We start from the raw sequence: 16,370 nt of genomic DNA, 5'->3' as shown, positions 1-16,370 counted from the left end.
TGTGTATTTTATTGGAAATGTTGTTAAAATGACAAATTCAACCACAGTTCTTTCAGTTGAAGTGTGTAACTGTTTGTATTAAACTTTTTTTGGGGATTATATAGTTGGATAGTTGTTTCTAAAGTGCTTAAACCAAAATACCTCTGTGGATGGCACACAATAGTAAAACTAGAAACTTGAGGTGAACTTAATTTGAGAAAAGGCCCTGTTAGATATGGCCATGTTCCTGTTTTGCACCTACACATGTGGAGTGTTGGACTGCTCATTTTTGGGCTTTGCATTGCTGGTTCTTAGCCTGGCTGCTGCTGCATGCTCTGGTTTGGGTCTGGCTTCCAGCTGGGAGTGCTCCCTTGTGGCTGAGACCTGAGCCCTGGCTCGTTCCTGTGGTGGTGGAATTGCATGGCTCTCTGGTTCACAAACTGCGTGGGACTGGGTGCATCCTTTCTCTAAACAGCCAGAATTGCAGAGGTGGAATGACTGTTATAAGGAGGATTTGAAACAATTGAAGTTGAAATATAAAATGATGATGATGAAGCTCAGGCAAATACAATTCACACAACAGGTTGCCTGCCTTATATTCAGCCTTTTGTTCTTGTGGCACCCTGAAGTGTGGATGCTGCCAGGATATGAGACTGGCTTCCCCGGGTGCTTGCAGCATTAATGAGAATCTGGATACAGCTCAACATCCCTTAAACTTCAGCTTGGCCCCTGGATTCTGACCCTAGTACTTGGAAAGCAGGCTGGTCCACCTGCAGTCCCTCTCCCACAGCTGAAGTGCTTTGTTCTGGACATCCCCGAAGCTGTGGCTGGGCTGGCCAATCAATGAGCTTGTGAGGGGGATGCTAAACACCCAGGGAGATGATGAAACATTGCTCAGGCTGGTTCAGACTGGGCTCTCTGCTTCCCCACTGCTTTTTTTGTCTTGTTTTTGCATTTGAACTTTAATATTGGAGCGAGGCGCGGGGTGGCCACTTTCCCGGCCCTGACGTGCTGCTGCTTGTGCCCCGCAGAACAATGACAACGAGACAGCGCTGCACTGCGCGGCCCAGCATGGCCACACCGAGGTGGTGAAGGTGCTGCTGGAGGAGCTCACTGACCCCACCATGAGAAACAACAAATTTGAGACCCCCCTGGACCTGGCTGCGCTCTATGGGAGGCTGGAAGTGGTCAAGATGCTCTTGAACGCCCACCCCAACCTGCTGAGCTGCAACACTAAGAAACACACCCCACTGCACCTGGCAGCCAGGAACGGTCACAAAGCAGTGGTCCATGTCCTCCTAGATGCTGGCATGGACAGCAACTACCAGGTATCTGGTGTGTCTGAGTGGGGCTGGGCCGGTGGCTGGGGATTGGAGAGTTCCACCAACCCTCCTCACAGAGGGAGCGCTCGCAGAAGCTGAGGAGAGCTTTGTGTTCTGCTGGGCTGTCTGTGCAGCTCTGGGCTGCTCAGGGAGGCTGCCCGGAGGGACTCAGGTGCTGTGCATGCCTCACGCCTGCGCAGGGGCTGGGCAGAGCCCCGGACATGGAGCGAGGGAGAGAAACACCCTGTGGCCGAAGCTGTTCTGCCCTGCAGTGCTGTGAGCTCTTGACAGGCAAACAAGTCTCTTCCTATCAAGCCACTTGTGAATATGATGTTTTCACAGCAATGGCTTGTATGTGGGTCGTTTTTCCTTGTCAGAAAACCTCTTGCCAAGCTGTGGAAGGCCCTTTGTTGGTCTCTGCTGGAACCATCCCCATTTTTCCATCCCACATCCTCAGCACTGTAATAACATTGACAGTCTGTCCTCAGCCGTAGGCAGTGCTGCCCACACCTCGTGTACAACACCGTGTATTTATTGCTTCTGTAACCCTCTAAGCCATGCCTCCCTCACCATTCCCTGCTGTTTGGCTTCATGCTATGTTTCCATTTAATTTGCAGACTCAGAAAGGCAGTGCTTTGCACGAAGCTGCTTTGTTTGGCAAGACAGATGTGGTACAAATATTGCTGGCTGCAGGTGAGAGAATGTTCCCCCTTTGAAGCACTAATGTGGTGATCCCTTCACCCAGAACTTGAGGAAATCCCTTTCTAGTGAAGCAGGTTTCTCCATCCAGCTGTCGGAGCTCCTTGGAGCAGGATATAGGAGAGGTTGGCTCTTGCAGTTTGGCTTTAGATTTGTCTCTAGAGTGCCTTTTAGCTTCCCCCAGTGATGATCACAGATGTGACTTGATGAAATACATGAACCTGCACACAGACAATATTCTTGCTTTTGCCCTCTATACCCCTGTGGCCACAGGTATTGATGTGAACATAAAGGATAACAGAGGCCTGACTGCTCTGGACATTGTGAGGGAACTTCCTTCCCAGAAAAGCCAGCACATAGCAGCTCTCATTGAAGGTGGGTAATGCAGCTCTGCCTCTGGGGAGGAGGGGAAAGCTTGGGGTGTTGATTGTGCCAGGGCAGGTACAGGATGTGCTTTCCTAGACCTGGAAAGTGCTGAAAGCAAAGCAGCTTCAGGCTGTGTTGGAAGAACCTGTGCTGAAACGCTGGGGTGAGCTTCTCCAGACCAAATATTTGGAGGAGGACTTGGGGGATTTAGGAGGATTAGCCCTTTGCTGAGAGAGTGTGGCGTGACTTTTACAGTTTAAATGGGCTTAATTGAGCTTTGTTTAGCTCACTTTAGAAGTTAATTAAAATTAAGGATAGCCTAAATCTGCTTTGCAGAATGCAAAGTAACAGCTTTAGAAATGGTTCTGGTGTAACTCCCCTTTACGTGTCTGTGTACGCAAATTGTTGTCCACAGATCTCACATCCTGCTCCTCGCCTTGTTGTGAGGCTTGGGCATGGAATTTGCAGATGAGATTTACAGAAAAGGCCTTGATTACTTGTGTTTTATAAAGCAGCTTGGTCCATTGTGTCTGTCCAAATTCGGGAATGAAATGTGACATCTTGGCTAAATTCATACCTTGTAATTACGCTGTCTGCATTTCCTCTCAGCTGTGGGGAGGATCAGAAGCATTTAGAGATGGGGTGTGTTATTCATGCTGAGCATTTGGGAGCTTTGCAGGTTCAAAGCACTTCTCAGACTTTTAACTAAGTTGTGCCTGTGAGGCTGCAATGTTTGAGCTTTATTCTGAAACCGAAGACAAAGATGGGCTTTAAAACTGAAGGTGTTGCAGATAAAGGCTGTTTTCCCAGGGTGGGAGCTGCTGTTGGCTGTTACATCAGCTGAATGTTTCTGGATTTGCCTGTGGCTGGGGGCTGCAGCTGGAATTGGTTTCTCTCGTTATGACTCTGTTCAGTGATAGAGTTTGTGTCTACAACACGGATTTGCTCCATGACTCTGTGTCCGTGCAGCAGCTTTGCAGATTTCTGATTAAAGACTCTGAAAGTTCAAAAGACCGTCCCTACCCTTGTGCCTGTGATTAAAGAGGCCGCCTGCTTCTATTTTGGGATCTTAGCTGCAAGTTTTAATAATTTTATTTTTTTTTTGACACTTAATAAGCTGACAGTTGGCCTTCCACCCACAAGGGAGGAAGTGTCATGTGCTGAAGGGGACAGAAAACCAGATTTGATGTGAGCTGACCCTGTCCCCCAACCCCCTTGCAGATTACACCATTGGGAAGAAAAGTGCCAAAGCTGTGGAGAAATCTACTCCAGCCCCGCTCGCTCCAGCCACCGATCCCTCAGGCCAGATGTCTCAGGGTAGGTATCACCAGCATTCCTCTCCCTGCCAGCACCGAGGTCAGGAGATCCAGTGACAATCCTGGCTCTCTCTTCCCCCCACAGGTGATGTGGACAAAGCTGTCACAGAGCTGATCATCGATTTCGATGTGAACCCCGAAGAGGAGAGCCCATACGAAGCTTTGTACAATGCCACGTCCTGCCACTCCCTGGATAGCCTGGCCAGTGGGAGATCATCCGACCGGGAATCTGTGAATAAAGAAACTGAACCAAGTGGCCTCAAAGCAGCCAGAGTCAGGCCTGTACGTAGCTCATCCCTGCTTGCCCTAGAGGCACAGGGGGCTGATCTGCCAGGGTCAGGTTTTGCAGCAGGCTGCCCAAGCTTGAGGAAATCTTTAAATCCTTTCCTAACATTGATGAGAGCAGGCAGGTGCTTCTCCTTCCCTGCCCTGTTCACAGGGATTGCCTAAAAGCAACTGCTGCTTCATTTCACCTTGTACTGTATCCTTCTGTTTTCTGGCAGTTCACTGATGCAGGTGAATTGTGATGTCAGGAGATCACATTTTGTAGAAGGGCTGACTTCTTGTTCTGAAAACGGTTCTGGAAACTTGTGTGGAGAATCTTCTCATGTCTCACCGCTTTACCAAAGCAAAGGCTCTCAGGAAATTATCTGTAATAACCTGTTGGAGACTAGTTGACAGTGGAAGGTTTCTTTTTGTGTATTACTTGCACAGCTCTAGAGGGTACTCCAGGCTTTACAAGGCAGTGCTGAGCTCCTGGAACTGTCCCCAGAGAAGTCTTCCTCACCTTCTGTCAGCTGCATCTGCTGCCCCAGTAGCAATCGGCAGGAAGACTGCTGTGGGGCAGATGGGACACAGGCCCTGCAGTGCTAGGTCAGCTTCAGGCTCTGTGTTCTGGTTGGTTTTCCAAAGCCTGCTCTGTGGAGGTGTTTTTGGACAAAAGGCAGAGCAGCAGTGAACAATTAAACTGCTGGGGGCACAGTAACCATGGTTCCCCTCTGTGCAAAGAGGTGCAGCCTTTGGCTTGTGCTGAGAGCAAGCAGAATAGAAATGAGACAAAAGCTTTGGATGATGGACATTTTGGCCAAATCTCTCAAGTGTGCAGTACCAGGCAGTGCTGCTACTGATCAAATCTTGTCATTGTCCTGTGCTGATGGAGTCTGGTCTGAAACGAGCTCAGTTCTGTCACAAGTAAGGAAAGACAAGAGCTGAACTGCAGTGAAAAGAGAGCAGGAAGAGGGACATGCTCCAGTAGCTCTCTGGAGTTTGAGCAGTGCAGATCTGCTGCTCCCTTTGCCATTAGATGGAGCTGTGGCTGGGCAGGAGGTGGCCCAGGATGTGCTCAGACCAGGCAGCTGCCCAGCTGCAATCCCGGGATATCGGAGGAGAGCAGTGCAGCATAGTTTCCTGATCCCTAGAGCTTTCCACTATAAAAGGTGCCTCTGGCATCAGTTTCACTAAGCTGCAAACCCTTTCTTCTTATCAGCTCATTGCTCACTCCCATGTGTAATGCTGTGGAGATACTGGTTTGGGTCTGAGTGAGACTGGCGTGAACAGATCAGTGTCCTGAAGAAGAGGAGAACAAGGCAGCGGCCATTGCCCAGCTCTGTGCTGTTAGGGCTGAACTTCTCCTCCACCCAGATTAATTTGAAGAGGTCCTTGCTTCCACAGCAGTGGGGACATAAAGCTGGTAGGGGCAGAAGGGATGAGCTGACAGTGTCTGTCTCACCTGCAGAGAGAACGTCCTCCCCCGCCGGCCAAGCCTCCGCCTGATGAAGAGGAGGAACAGAATGTGGAGAAGAAGACAGGCCAGAGTGCTCCCTGCGAGGTACATGGGGCTGGCTCTGGGGTGTTTCATGGGAGAGTGGTTTAAACATCAGTTTTAATAGTTTGGGAGGAGCTAAGGATGCTGTTACCTCCTGTGCTCGTTGGGCTGTGAATGTGAAGTATTCCAGCACTCAGCATTGCTGCTGTCCCTTACCATGGGAACTTCCTTTGTCTGGTTCTTCCAGGGCACCTCAGAGTTGACCTTCAGCCTTACTTTCCTATTCTTGGCTGAGAATTCCCTTAGGAAGAGATTTTTCTGACCCACATTGCAATGTGGACCATTGCCCGCTGGCAATGATCCCACCACAGGCATCTTCAGTTGGACTGAAACACAGAGGGGCCATGAGTTCCTTCTTCCTCTGAGCTCCCAGCTGTGGAGGAGCTTCATGGTTTTGTGGGTCCCACTGGCATGAGCAAGGATCAGGGGCTTGAATTCAGCCAAGGATCTGTCCCAGCATGTGTTAAAGCTGCCTTCTGCAGGGGTCAGTGCATGTGAGCTGCTTTCTGATGGAGCTCAGGCTCTCTCATTTCATATTGTTGCTGCTGGGGCTGTTGCTTGTCTTATTCACCAGCCTGTGAACCTCAGATGTGAGGACTCTCTGGGAGACATGGCAGTGAGAAACCACAAATGTGCTTTGGCAACTTCTGCTGACACCTAAGGAAACCTTCAAAGCAAATCCAAATCCTGTGGATTTCTGTGCTCTCCCAAAGGCAGTGAAGTTTGTGGAGCGTGTGCCACCTCTGCTGTCAGAGCAGGCTCTGGTTCCACAGGTGCTTTCTCTGAATGTGCTGATCTGCTGGAGGCATAAATGGGATCTGTTTTCTGGAGAGTGTGAAATCCACACGAGACATGGGTGAACATGGCCTGCTGTAGTAGAACTGACTGCAGAGAGGGAGTTAACTCTGAGCTGTGTGTGAGCAGGGAAACTGGGATGTGACACTGTGGACTGATCCCTGCACTGTTGTTCAAATACAGGGGATAGTGACCAGTCCTGTGCCTGGCTCTGGCAGAGGAGAGCTGGGCAGCAGGTCATGGAGTAATTGGGAAGCAGAACTTGTTTATGACAATAAACACGAGGGAGGGAAACGTGCTCTGACCATTCCTGCTGAGCTTTCTTGCCATATTTAATTACCAAACACCTGCTGTGTTGTCCTGCCTTTAATGGCTTTGGAAGCACAATCCATTAAAGGGAATCTTGCTGGCAAATGGCAGAGTGACTCGCTGGGGAGATCTTGATTAGTGACCAACTTCAGTGACAAAACTTACAGGCAGCATGTGGCTGACAGGAAATGACCTTTTGGACATACTGATGAGGAGTTTGGGTTGATCCTTTTACTCTGCTTGTTCCTCCTGTCCTGCTCTGCTTTTCCTACTCTTGCCCATCTTTTATCACCTCAGAGCTTGCTCTCCCTGGGCCAGGCAGGTGTGCACATGCTCTGGAAATGCTGTAAACATTCTGCTGCAGCATCCCAATCTGCCATTCTCCAGCCCTACTCTCCCATTGGAGCCAGGACACTTAGTCATTGAGTGTTCTGGGGTTGGGCCAAACTCTGGTTTTCCAAAAAACTCTGGTTTTCTTTTTATTCCTTGCCAAGCTGCGGCTATCAGTCAAAACAGATGAGCCTAAACAAGAAACTTCACTTTCATCAAGGAAAAGCACTGGTACAAACAGGCAAAGGAGCTAATTGTTTGGAGGTTCTTGAGTGATGCCTTTCACTATCTGCAGAAACCTTCTGGGTTTGGAGCTGAGTAAGAGTCTGCACTGTCAAATTAAACTTCAGTTCCAGTTGTTTACTGCTTGTCTCTGGAAGGGAAGTTCAGATCAAGGACAAGGCGCCACGTTGGCTCCTGGAGTTTGGTCTGCATCTCTGGGGAGGGAGAAGAGAGGAAGAGATGAGTTACCCTTTAAAAAGTCTTTCAAAGTCCTCTGTGGTGGATTAAGTACACCTTAAAGAGCATCCTCATTATTCACAGCATCTTATTTTTGGGCTTTGCTAGCAATGAACATTTATACATGCAAACAGCATGGCTGAAGAACTAAAAGCTGGATTGGATGAAAGCTTTACTTGGTGGTGTTGCTCCTGGTCACAAAGCCCACAGAGCAAGCAGGGTTCTGCAGCACTGGTCTTTGTTTTGAGTGAGTTTGAACTTGAAACACTATTTAGAGCTTGGAAGGATGAGAGATGGAGAAAATCAAGTATCACCAGGCCTGTGAAAGTTCATAGAGTAGCAGCTGGGAACTGTGCTGCTGGAGAGCTTCTGCCTTTGGTGCATTTAAATAGGACAGCACAGGAGTCATCATCCACAGGAGTGTCAGGAGAGCACCAGAGCCTGGCTGAAGGTCCAGGCTGCTGCTGTGCTAACAGGCTGCTGCTGGGCAGGATTTTTCCAAGATCACTGGCAAGAACCTCTTACCTGCTGTTCTGGTCTGATGGTTTTGTGTCACCATCTGGTCAGAATTTTTTCCTAATTTGCTCATTATGAGCTCCTTCACCTGGAAAGGAGCAGGTCTACCTGGCAGCTCCTGCTCAAAGGAGGTAGAATAAATATTTTCCATGTTGGACATGGCCCATTTTCTCTCATTGGGAAAGTCACTTTAAAAGCCAGCTGGGTTCTTGCAGAACAGCACATGGATGTCAGAATCCTGTCTGTGCTGCTGACTCTTGGGTGCCTCTCCAAGACTCCTTTAAGCTTCCAGGGCTCCTGGCTGGGTTGCAGTGAGGTAGGCACCGGTTTGCTCTTGGAGCAGCTCTGATGTTTTCACTCTGGGGAGAAGCAGGAGGTGGTTTGTGCTCTGCTGACAAGACAGTGGCATGTCCAGGGGTCTGAGCAGTAGGAGCCCTCCCAGGGGGCATGTTTTGTTCAGACCTGTTGTTCCCTGTCCTGGCAGCAGCTTGTTTGCTTTCTGGCTTGGGTTTGTCCCACTGTGGTTGGGTGTAGTCACACATGGGGTCATGGAGGGGTTTGAGCTGGAAGGCACCTTAAAGATCATCCAGTCCCAAGCTCTTCTCATGGGCTGGGACACCTGCCACTCACCCAGGTTGCTCCAAGCCCCATCCAACCTGGCCTTGAACACTTCCAGGGCATTCAGAATTTTCTCTCACTCCATGCCCCTCCCCAGCTCTCTTGGAACCTCATAGGGTGCATTCCTGGGTCACGTTGAGCTCCTGGGACAGGGTTGCATCAACCTGCCAGGATCTGGCCAGGAGATGGTGCTGAAAGGCAGCTGACTGTGCTGTTTTCAGCCGACTGGGCCAGTTTAGCTCCTTCAGCACTGGGATGGCACATGAGGGTATCCAGTGCCTGTCATCCTTGGCATTGATGCAGACCAACATGTGCGAGTCTGCAGCAAGATTTGTCTGGATCTTGCACCAAAACCTCATCCCTGCACATGGCTGGTGGCTTTCCAGAACAGCTGAGAAACTGCCAGGGTTACAAACCAACTCTAAGTAGAGGCTTTGGGGGATTTAAATGAGCACAATCACTGCTGCACATCCTGAAGTTAAACTGAGTTCATACAGTGCTTCCTGAGGACTCTTTAGTTCTGAATATGCCGTACATCCTGAGGTCACAAATGCAGATCTGAGATGCCTGAAATGGTGGCGGGGATTTGGGCTTTTGTTCTTTTTGGCCCTGTCCTAATAGGGCCGGCAGCTAAAAAGTGAATGACGATGCAAATTCCAGTAGCAACAGTGAGTCTGAGATGGGATGAACAGGAATAATGGTCTCGGCTCTTTTCCCCCTCCCAGGCTGTCTGCAGCCAACTTGCACAGTTGGTCAGTACTGGAAAGCTGTCAGCAGCCTGAAATACTAAAAATTAAAGGGGTTTGGGTGGGGTTTTTTTGAGGGGGTTAAAAAACCCCAAAGGAGAGTATTACATTTTAGCTCACACTCTGCAGTGAAGGTGCTGCCTCTGCTTAACCCGTGGCATAGAGGCTGTGGGGTTTATGCTTATTGCTTTGCAGAGCACCACACATTGTGCTGTTCTTCATTAGGCCTCTGCTGCCCGGGGAAAGAACAGGGGAAGTGGAGCTGAGGAAGAGGAACACCCCTACGAGCTGTTGCTTACAGCAGAAACTAAAAAGCCAGTTGCAGTGGACAGGAAAACAAAAGGTGAGTGACCATCCAAAAAGCAAAGCTGTTTGCTTGCATGCACTTCAGGAAAGCATGGGGGGCAGAGGGCAAATGAAACAATGAAAGTCTCTACTGGGTGGGGGCTGGAGGGTGATTGTTGTGTTTCCTGGTAATCTCTCTGTAAAGGAGAGCTCTGAGCGTTCCTGTACAGAGTGTACATGGAGAAAGGGCAGTTCCACTGTGGGACAGTTCAGAGATTGCAAGGATCTGCTCTGTGACCTCAGAAACGCACAAATCTCATGCCTGGCCAAGCAAAGGCAGAGGGTGAGAGGCTGGAGGCTGTACCTCTGCCAGGGAAGATGAGCAACACGAGTGTGCCAATGAGCCGTGTTCTCCATCCAGCTGGTGCTGCAGATTTCTGCTATCCTGCTGTAAAATCAACATCCTGCTCTATGTTAGAGCTAATTTGAGATAGAAACTAACAGAGGAGGAAAATAAAAATGTGTAGAGCAAGAACTAGAACTGTCTGAGACCACTGGGGTACACAGGTTGATATTGAGGCAGCTTCTCCTTCCCTGGAAGGACCTTTGAGCTTTACAAAGCCTCTGGGAACACCTTGTCTCTTGTGTTTGGCTGTTGTTGGCTTTTTGGCTTTCCTTCAACAATAACAACAGAAGATTTGTTTAGAGGGAAAAGATTTCTGCTTTATTCAGAAGTCCTGAGCAGGAATTTGGGTGGATTTAGTTTGAATTCTCACACTGGAACCCCTCTCCCTCTGAGGATGGACAGGGCTAACAAGGACTTGAGGTGATGCCTCATTGACTGCTTTGTCAGACCTGCAGCTTTTTCCCCTTCTTGCAGCATAATATCTATCATTGCTCGGGTCCTGCTGCTCTCCTGGCTGCTCCAGGGTGGCACAAGAGGTCATTGTGTTCCCACCAGCACTTGCCAAAGCCCCTCACTGCCAGAGGCAAATTTTGTGAGCTTTTCAGGTTGGTGCTTTGCAGTCTGGGCCAGGAACAGTCCTTGTGCAGCAGCCACTGAGCCTGGGTTTTCAGGCTTTCATCAGTGGGCAGCTATTATTATTATTGCTGGTTATTCAGGCTTGAGCTATTCCAACTGCTCCACTCCTTCCCCTGGCTGCTGTGTCCAGGCTTGATTGAGAAGAGTGGAGGTGTGTCCTAATTATGTGTCAGCTTAAAATAAAACCTGAGAGTAACACAGCTGCCTATTCTTGATGCAGATCTTTTCTGAACACCTGAACACAGGAGAGGTTGCAGGAAGATCTTTATGGATCCTTTTATAGATCTAGAGCAGAGTCCCATCTTTTAATGTACAGTTGGAAAGATCAAAAGTGTGACTTCACAGTTTGCACTCCATGGAAAGTGTTGGTAACAAGCTTGGAACCCTTCCCACTGTTACAGTGGGAGAAATACAAGGATACAGTTGAGCTTTCCTCATCTTTCCTGACTTTCCCATTCTTTAAACACAGTCAGCACTGAGGCTGATGGGGGGGGGGGGGAAGATAAATTTAAGGAATGGCAGAATTAAACAGGAGAGTTGAGGGAGAGACCAGAGCCTTACTTGGGGTGTTGGAGAATTTTCCCACCTCTGGGTCAGAAGGGTCCTGGAGCATCAAAGGCAGCAGCTCAATCACTCAAGACATGGAACAGGCATGGCTTTGAACTGCTTCTTGGCTCTCAGTCTGAAGGTCTGGCCTTCTGCATGAGTTCTGGAGCAGCATTTGGTCAGGAGAGGAGGGCTTGGGTTCTTGTGGCTGTTGAAAGGGGTTTCAAGGCAGCGGAAAGGCTGAATTTCAGGCAAGTGGGTTTAATGGTGCCTTTCATCTGTGATAGCTGCCTTTGTTCCTCTGGCTGCCAGTTGTCTGGTGTCCAGCAAGCAGATGAATGTAGCATTATCCACTGGCTTTGGTGGCCTTTGTGTCTCTTAGAGCAGCTCACTGTCACATGCTTGGAGCACTGGGAGAAGTTGGCCTCATGTTTTGGGCAGAGTATCAGAAGTGGCTTAAGCCAAATGCTCTCCCATCCACTTTGGTGTGCAGTCACATGTGTGAAGTCAGGGCACTCAGGCCTTCTAACAGGGTGTGAAAATAAAGGAAAAGCAGAGGAATGTGTGTGGAGTGACCACGAGGAGGCTTTTCAGCTCTTGCTGCCTCCAGAGAGACCTAATGGAGGGTGAAAACACTTGAGTTTTGAGCTGTTTGGCTTCTCAGGAGTCACACCCAGGTGTTGTCAGCAGTGATCAGCTGCAGGTAGGACTGATTTGGTGCCTTCTGGTAGTTATTACAAACTGATACTTGTTGAGGTTGTTCTGTGCTGCTTCTATAGGTGGTCCAGCTTGAAGTCCCCACTTTGCCCTTCCTCTTGTTAGAAATTTTCTTTGTGGTTATACTGGTTCAACCAGCACAGTGTGACTGTGCTGCTAACCAGAGAGCTGGAATGAACCAGCAATAAGGTCAGAAAATGCTGCAGAGAGATTGAAAGAAGCACTTTTCTGAGAGCCAGAATGTGGCTGCTGAAGCAGCAGGGTGGCCATCACTGTGGGGTTCCGTGGGGACACTTGGTTATTGCAGGCAAAGGTTTGGGAACAGCTCTTGGTTTGCTGTGAGATGAAGGACAGTACAAACCCACAGCCTACATGTCCTCATATGGTATAATCATGGACAGAGGACAGACCTCTGTCCTGTATCCTGGGCCCAAGCCTGTGGTTCTGCTGTCTTCTGTTGTGCGGAGTCACATTAATATTCTCTAAGCAGGTTGCCCTTTCTCTAATTGCCCTTTCTGAAGAGGGGAGTACAAAAGAGCACAAATTCAGGTATATAAACTCTGCCTGGAACGACTGAGCTTGGTGAGGTTAATGCAGGAGTGTGCCATCCTCAGCTGGGTTCCACAGGTAGCTGGCTGTGCAATGGGCCTGTATTTGGCTCTGTTGTAGGTGAAAGATCTTTTTGCACCCCTCAAGGTCAGCTTCTTCCTCTGGCCTTCTGTTTCACAGGAGGGAGATTCGCCTGCTCCTCACTGGACAAATTCTGGCATGATATAACATGGGCAGCCTTTTCCACATGCAAATCAGTGTCTGCTGTATGTCCTCACTAATTTTAAGGTTGGGGAGCTTGAGCAGGCAGCAGCAGCAGGAACAGCTTCATTCTCCTAATCCAGGGTCATGAGACAAATCCTGCTGTTGATATATAGGGAAAGAAATCCAGTGGAGGCAGGGCGGTTACAGCTTAGCACAGAGTGTTTAAGGAAGTGTTTCGTATCTGGAGTCCTCAGGCTGCTGGCAGGGAAGCTGTTATTGGAATCCTCCCTGGGATGTAGACAGTCTGTACCCAGGAAGGGTTGGGAGCAGCCTCCTCTGTGGTGAGACCTGCATCAGGCTGTGGCTGAAAAAGGCAGGATCTGTCAAATGATCTGTGCTGGGGTGTAAAACAGCAAAGGGACTGGAAATCCATGAAGGGAGCTGGGCAGAAGTCCCTGTTCTAAGGACCCTTTCTGAGTGTAACTCAGGTGTAACTGGAGGAGAATGATTTTTTTCAGATCCCCGAAAAGGAGAGGCGTGGAGAGCCCTGCATGTTCCTGCTGCGTGCGCTTCAGTGACAAAAAGACTGCGATGACTTTCTGTATTAGCTCTTCTGCCTGCAGCTTTCAGGGCAGGCTCTGAAATGTCTCCTTCAAGATGTTTCTCACAACTTCTAAGCAAGTGCTGTTGCCCTCGCTCCATTCCTTCCTTCCCTGGCAGCTGCCCTGTGTTTCAAAGTCCCTCTTCAGCTCATGGATGAGTGGGTGACTGGGATTCCTGTCCAACAGGAGCCCTTTTGTGAGGTGCTGGAGCTGGATTTGAAGCACTTTGTTCTGGCTGGACTCAAGTGTTACAGCACATGGCACAAACTTTGGCCAGCCGCCTCTCTGCCTTTAGCAGAAATGTCAGTAAAGGCTCGGCTGGGGCATGGAAGAAACAGTTTCCAAGGAAGGGAAGAGGTTGGGAAGAAAACCTGCAAAAGTTCATCTTTCCCCACAGGTTTATGTGACTGTCCCATCACTGCTGTCATGCTGACCTCTTTGTAGCTTTGCATTAGTACTACTCTGTCCTGTGAATGCAGCACATCTGATTTCCTCTGAGATTTGTCCTGTGAGGTTTCTCTCCAGCATCGGAGTGTTAGAGCTTTATGCTGAGTAACTGGGTTTAGTCTGGCCTTGTAATGTGGGGTGCTGAGCTGGTCCCTCTCAGCCAGCACTGGGACCTGCCTTCCCCTTGGCAGCTCCAGTCACAGAAGTGGTGTTTTATGTGCCTGTGCAAGAGAGTCAACAACTACTTCACTGTCCTGGAATCTCTAACTCATAGGATCCAGGATGAGATAATCCCTTGCATCACTCGATCCCATTGAGGGCTGTGGCTGCTCCTGGCCTTCCTGTGCCTGCAAGAAGGACTCACCATGCTCATCAGGCATGGGGTACCTGGGACCCCCACACAAAGGCGAATGACTATTTTAGCCCTTTCCTGCCCATTTCTGGTATGAGGACAGACCACAAAGCCCAATGGGTATTGGTGTTTGAAAATCCCCTGGTCAGGCTTGGTGCTGGAAATGTGCTGGGAGCTGAGTTGGGCTCTCTGCTGCTAACAGGCTGCTTTTAGTTAGAGTAGAGCTCATTATTTTGCTCACAGAAAGGAGGGTTCCTTTGCCTTGGCTTCCCAGAGCTGCTGTCTGCAAAGCAAGTGATTTCCTCTTCACGTCCAAACATCCTCCCTGCACTTCAGAGCCTCATTATCAGAGTATTTCACTGTATTGTTCCCTTGCAGCATCATTTTTTAGTCTTCAGCACTAAATGGAAGCAGTTAAAATTCACAAGCAATGCTGGGAGGGTGAAGGAATCCTAGGAAACCAAAGTTAGACTTGTTGGCTTGACAAAGTTTTGCTTTTGCAGTTGAAATGCTCGTTCAGCAGTGACGAAGGTGAGTGTGTGTGTGTGTGCGTGCGTGTGCGTGCGCTCAGCGCTTGGAATCAGTCAATTGTTCGTGGTTTATGCAGGACCCTGGTACCTGATATTAAGGCTGCTGGGGCAGGAGTAGCTGGGAACCAGTGTCATGTTTCTGGGGCAGCCGGTGCTCCACCAGCTCTGACCACTCTGTGCTCAGTTCATCGCAAAAGAGACTTTTTACTCGAGCTTTTTTTCTTGCATAAACTGTTTATTTCTCTCCCCTGAGCAGGGAGGAGAGGTTAAACTCAGAAGCCACTAGGGAGGGAAGCAGTGGGTTTTTTTGGGAGCGGATTTTGGAACTGGCAGGTCAATTACAGTCCAGGCGTTTTCCCACCCTGCAGCCCGTGCCAAGAGCCAGGCGCACGGCTCTAAATAACACTCTGGTCTTTATGGAAACGGATCAGATGTTCCAGGAGCCTCTGTCTCTGCTGCTCCCACCTCACTTGCTCTCTCTGCAGGATATAGTTAGCACTTCTCTTGGCCTTATATAGCAAGGCCTGATAGTTAGTGTTAACAGGAATAAAAAACACGGAGAGCTGCCAGATTGCGTAAATCGGGCCAGTGTTTGGAATTTCATAAATGCCATGACTTTGGGTACAAGTTGAGCACATGGAACAATACAGAACTGTTCTCTCTTTGTCTCTCCCTCCCTTGCTGAGGGAGGGCAGGGAGAGAGCTGGAATTTTGCTGCCGCTTCTTCCATGTTTTTAATTTCCCCCTCCTCTCTGTTTTCATCCCCTTGAAGACCACAGGAGGAGCAGCGGCAGCCGCAGCCAGGACTCTGCTGAGAACCAGGATATCCAGGTGCCAGAGCAGTTTTCAGGGTTGCTCCACGGCTCTTCTCCAATCTGTGAGATAAGTGAGGACCCTTTCAGGCTCATTTCCTCTGCGGAGAAGGGGGACACGGAAGCCACGAGCCACCCCGCTGCTATGCAGCTGGAGGATGCTGAGTTACCCTCGTCAGGACCAGCACGGAGCAGTTCCCCGGACCCCACGCAGACAGTGGTGTATGCCACGGTGCAGCACGTCAGTCGGGCGGATCCCGCGGCCGTAGTCACGCCCTATGTGCCGCAGCACCCCAGCGGTGCTGAGCCAGAGGGGGACAGAGCTGTGGGCAGAGCCCACCCGGGCAGCAAGCCCAAAGCCGAGCTCAAACTCAGCCGCAGCTTGTCCAAGTCGGACTCTGACCTGCTGACCTGCTCCCCGACGGAGGACGATGCCATGGGGAGCCGGAGTGAATCACTCTCCAACTGCAGCACTGGGAAGAAGCGGCTGGAGAAGTCCCCATCCTTCGCTTCAGAGTGGGATGAGGTAAGGCTGAGCTTGCTAAAGAGCCTCTGTGCCAGGAATGACTGTGCAGCTGGAGCTCCCCTCTGCCATGCTGCCCTCAGGGGTCCTGGGTGGGTTCCATTGCTTCCGCAAACTCTCACAAGGCATTGACAGGCACGTGCTCACTTGGGAACCTGCAAATGCCAAAAGATAAAAGTTCATTGGAGTGGGGGAGTAGCAGAATTGCAAGCAGTTTCAAAGTTTTTTACTCAAATACAGGGCTTGGTTTCTTTTAGGCAAGCCAGATATGTTTTCACATCTCCAAAATGAGAAAGACTTGATAACAATGCCCTTCACCAACCTTTCTCCTGATTTCCTCCTTCCAGTTCTTCCCTGTTGACTATCCCAATGTCTTGGAAGTGTTGTGTTGCTGGGTCCCTGCTGCTGGGGAGTGTGAGCAGTGCCCAGGGGTTTGTGGGGACGGAAGGAAGAACAGTAATTAGGCTGGTTTGTATATTTG

The 16,370-nt window shown here is 49.7% G+C and overlaps 1 protein-coding gene across 10 annotated transcripts in view; it reads left to right on the top strand.

Moving 5' to 3' along the window:
• ANKS1A (ankyrin repeat and sterile alpha motif domain containing 1A) overlaps positions 1-16,370 on the top strand; it is a 76,845-nt gene that overhangs the window by 23,618 nt on the left and 36,857 nt on the right. For all 10 annotated transcript variants that reach the window (XM_088067232.1, XM_014258146.2, XM_014258145.2 and 7 more), the window contains 8 exons: positions 1,011-1,307; positions 1,919-1,994; positions 2,274-2,375; positions 3,588-3,683; positions 3,768-3,964; positions 5,418-5,510; positions 9,506-9,623; positions 15,327-15,892. In XM_088067232.1, the coding sequence (XP_087923358.1) occupies positions 1,011-1,307; positions 1,919-1,994; positions 2,274-2,375; positions 3,588-3,683; positions 3,768-3,964; positions 5,418-5,510; positions 9,506-9,623; positions 15,327-15,892 (1,545 nt within the window). The remainder of the gene's footprint in view (positions 1-1,010; positions 1,308-1,918; positions 1,995-2,273; positions 2,376-3,587; positions 3,684-3,767; positions 3,965-5,417; positions 5,511-9,505; positions 9,624-15,326; positions 15,893-16,370) is intronic.

This window comes from Pseudopodoces humilis, chromosome 26 (genome assembly GCF_049639895.1).
Source record: "Pseudopodoces humilis isolate 2021_Gansu_Grassland_sample_001 chromosome 26, ASM4963989v1, whole genome shotgun sequence".
Lineage (NCBI taxonomy): Eukaryota > Metazoa > Chordata > Aves > Passeriformes > Paridae > Pseudopodoces > Pseudopodoces humilis.
This window is presented reverse-complemented; position numbering and strand designations above follow the sequence as displayed.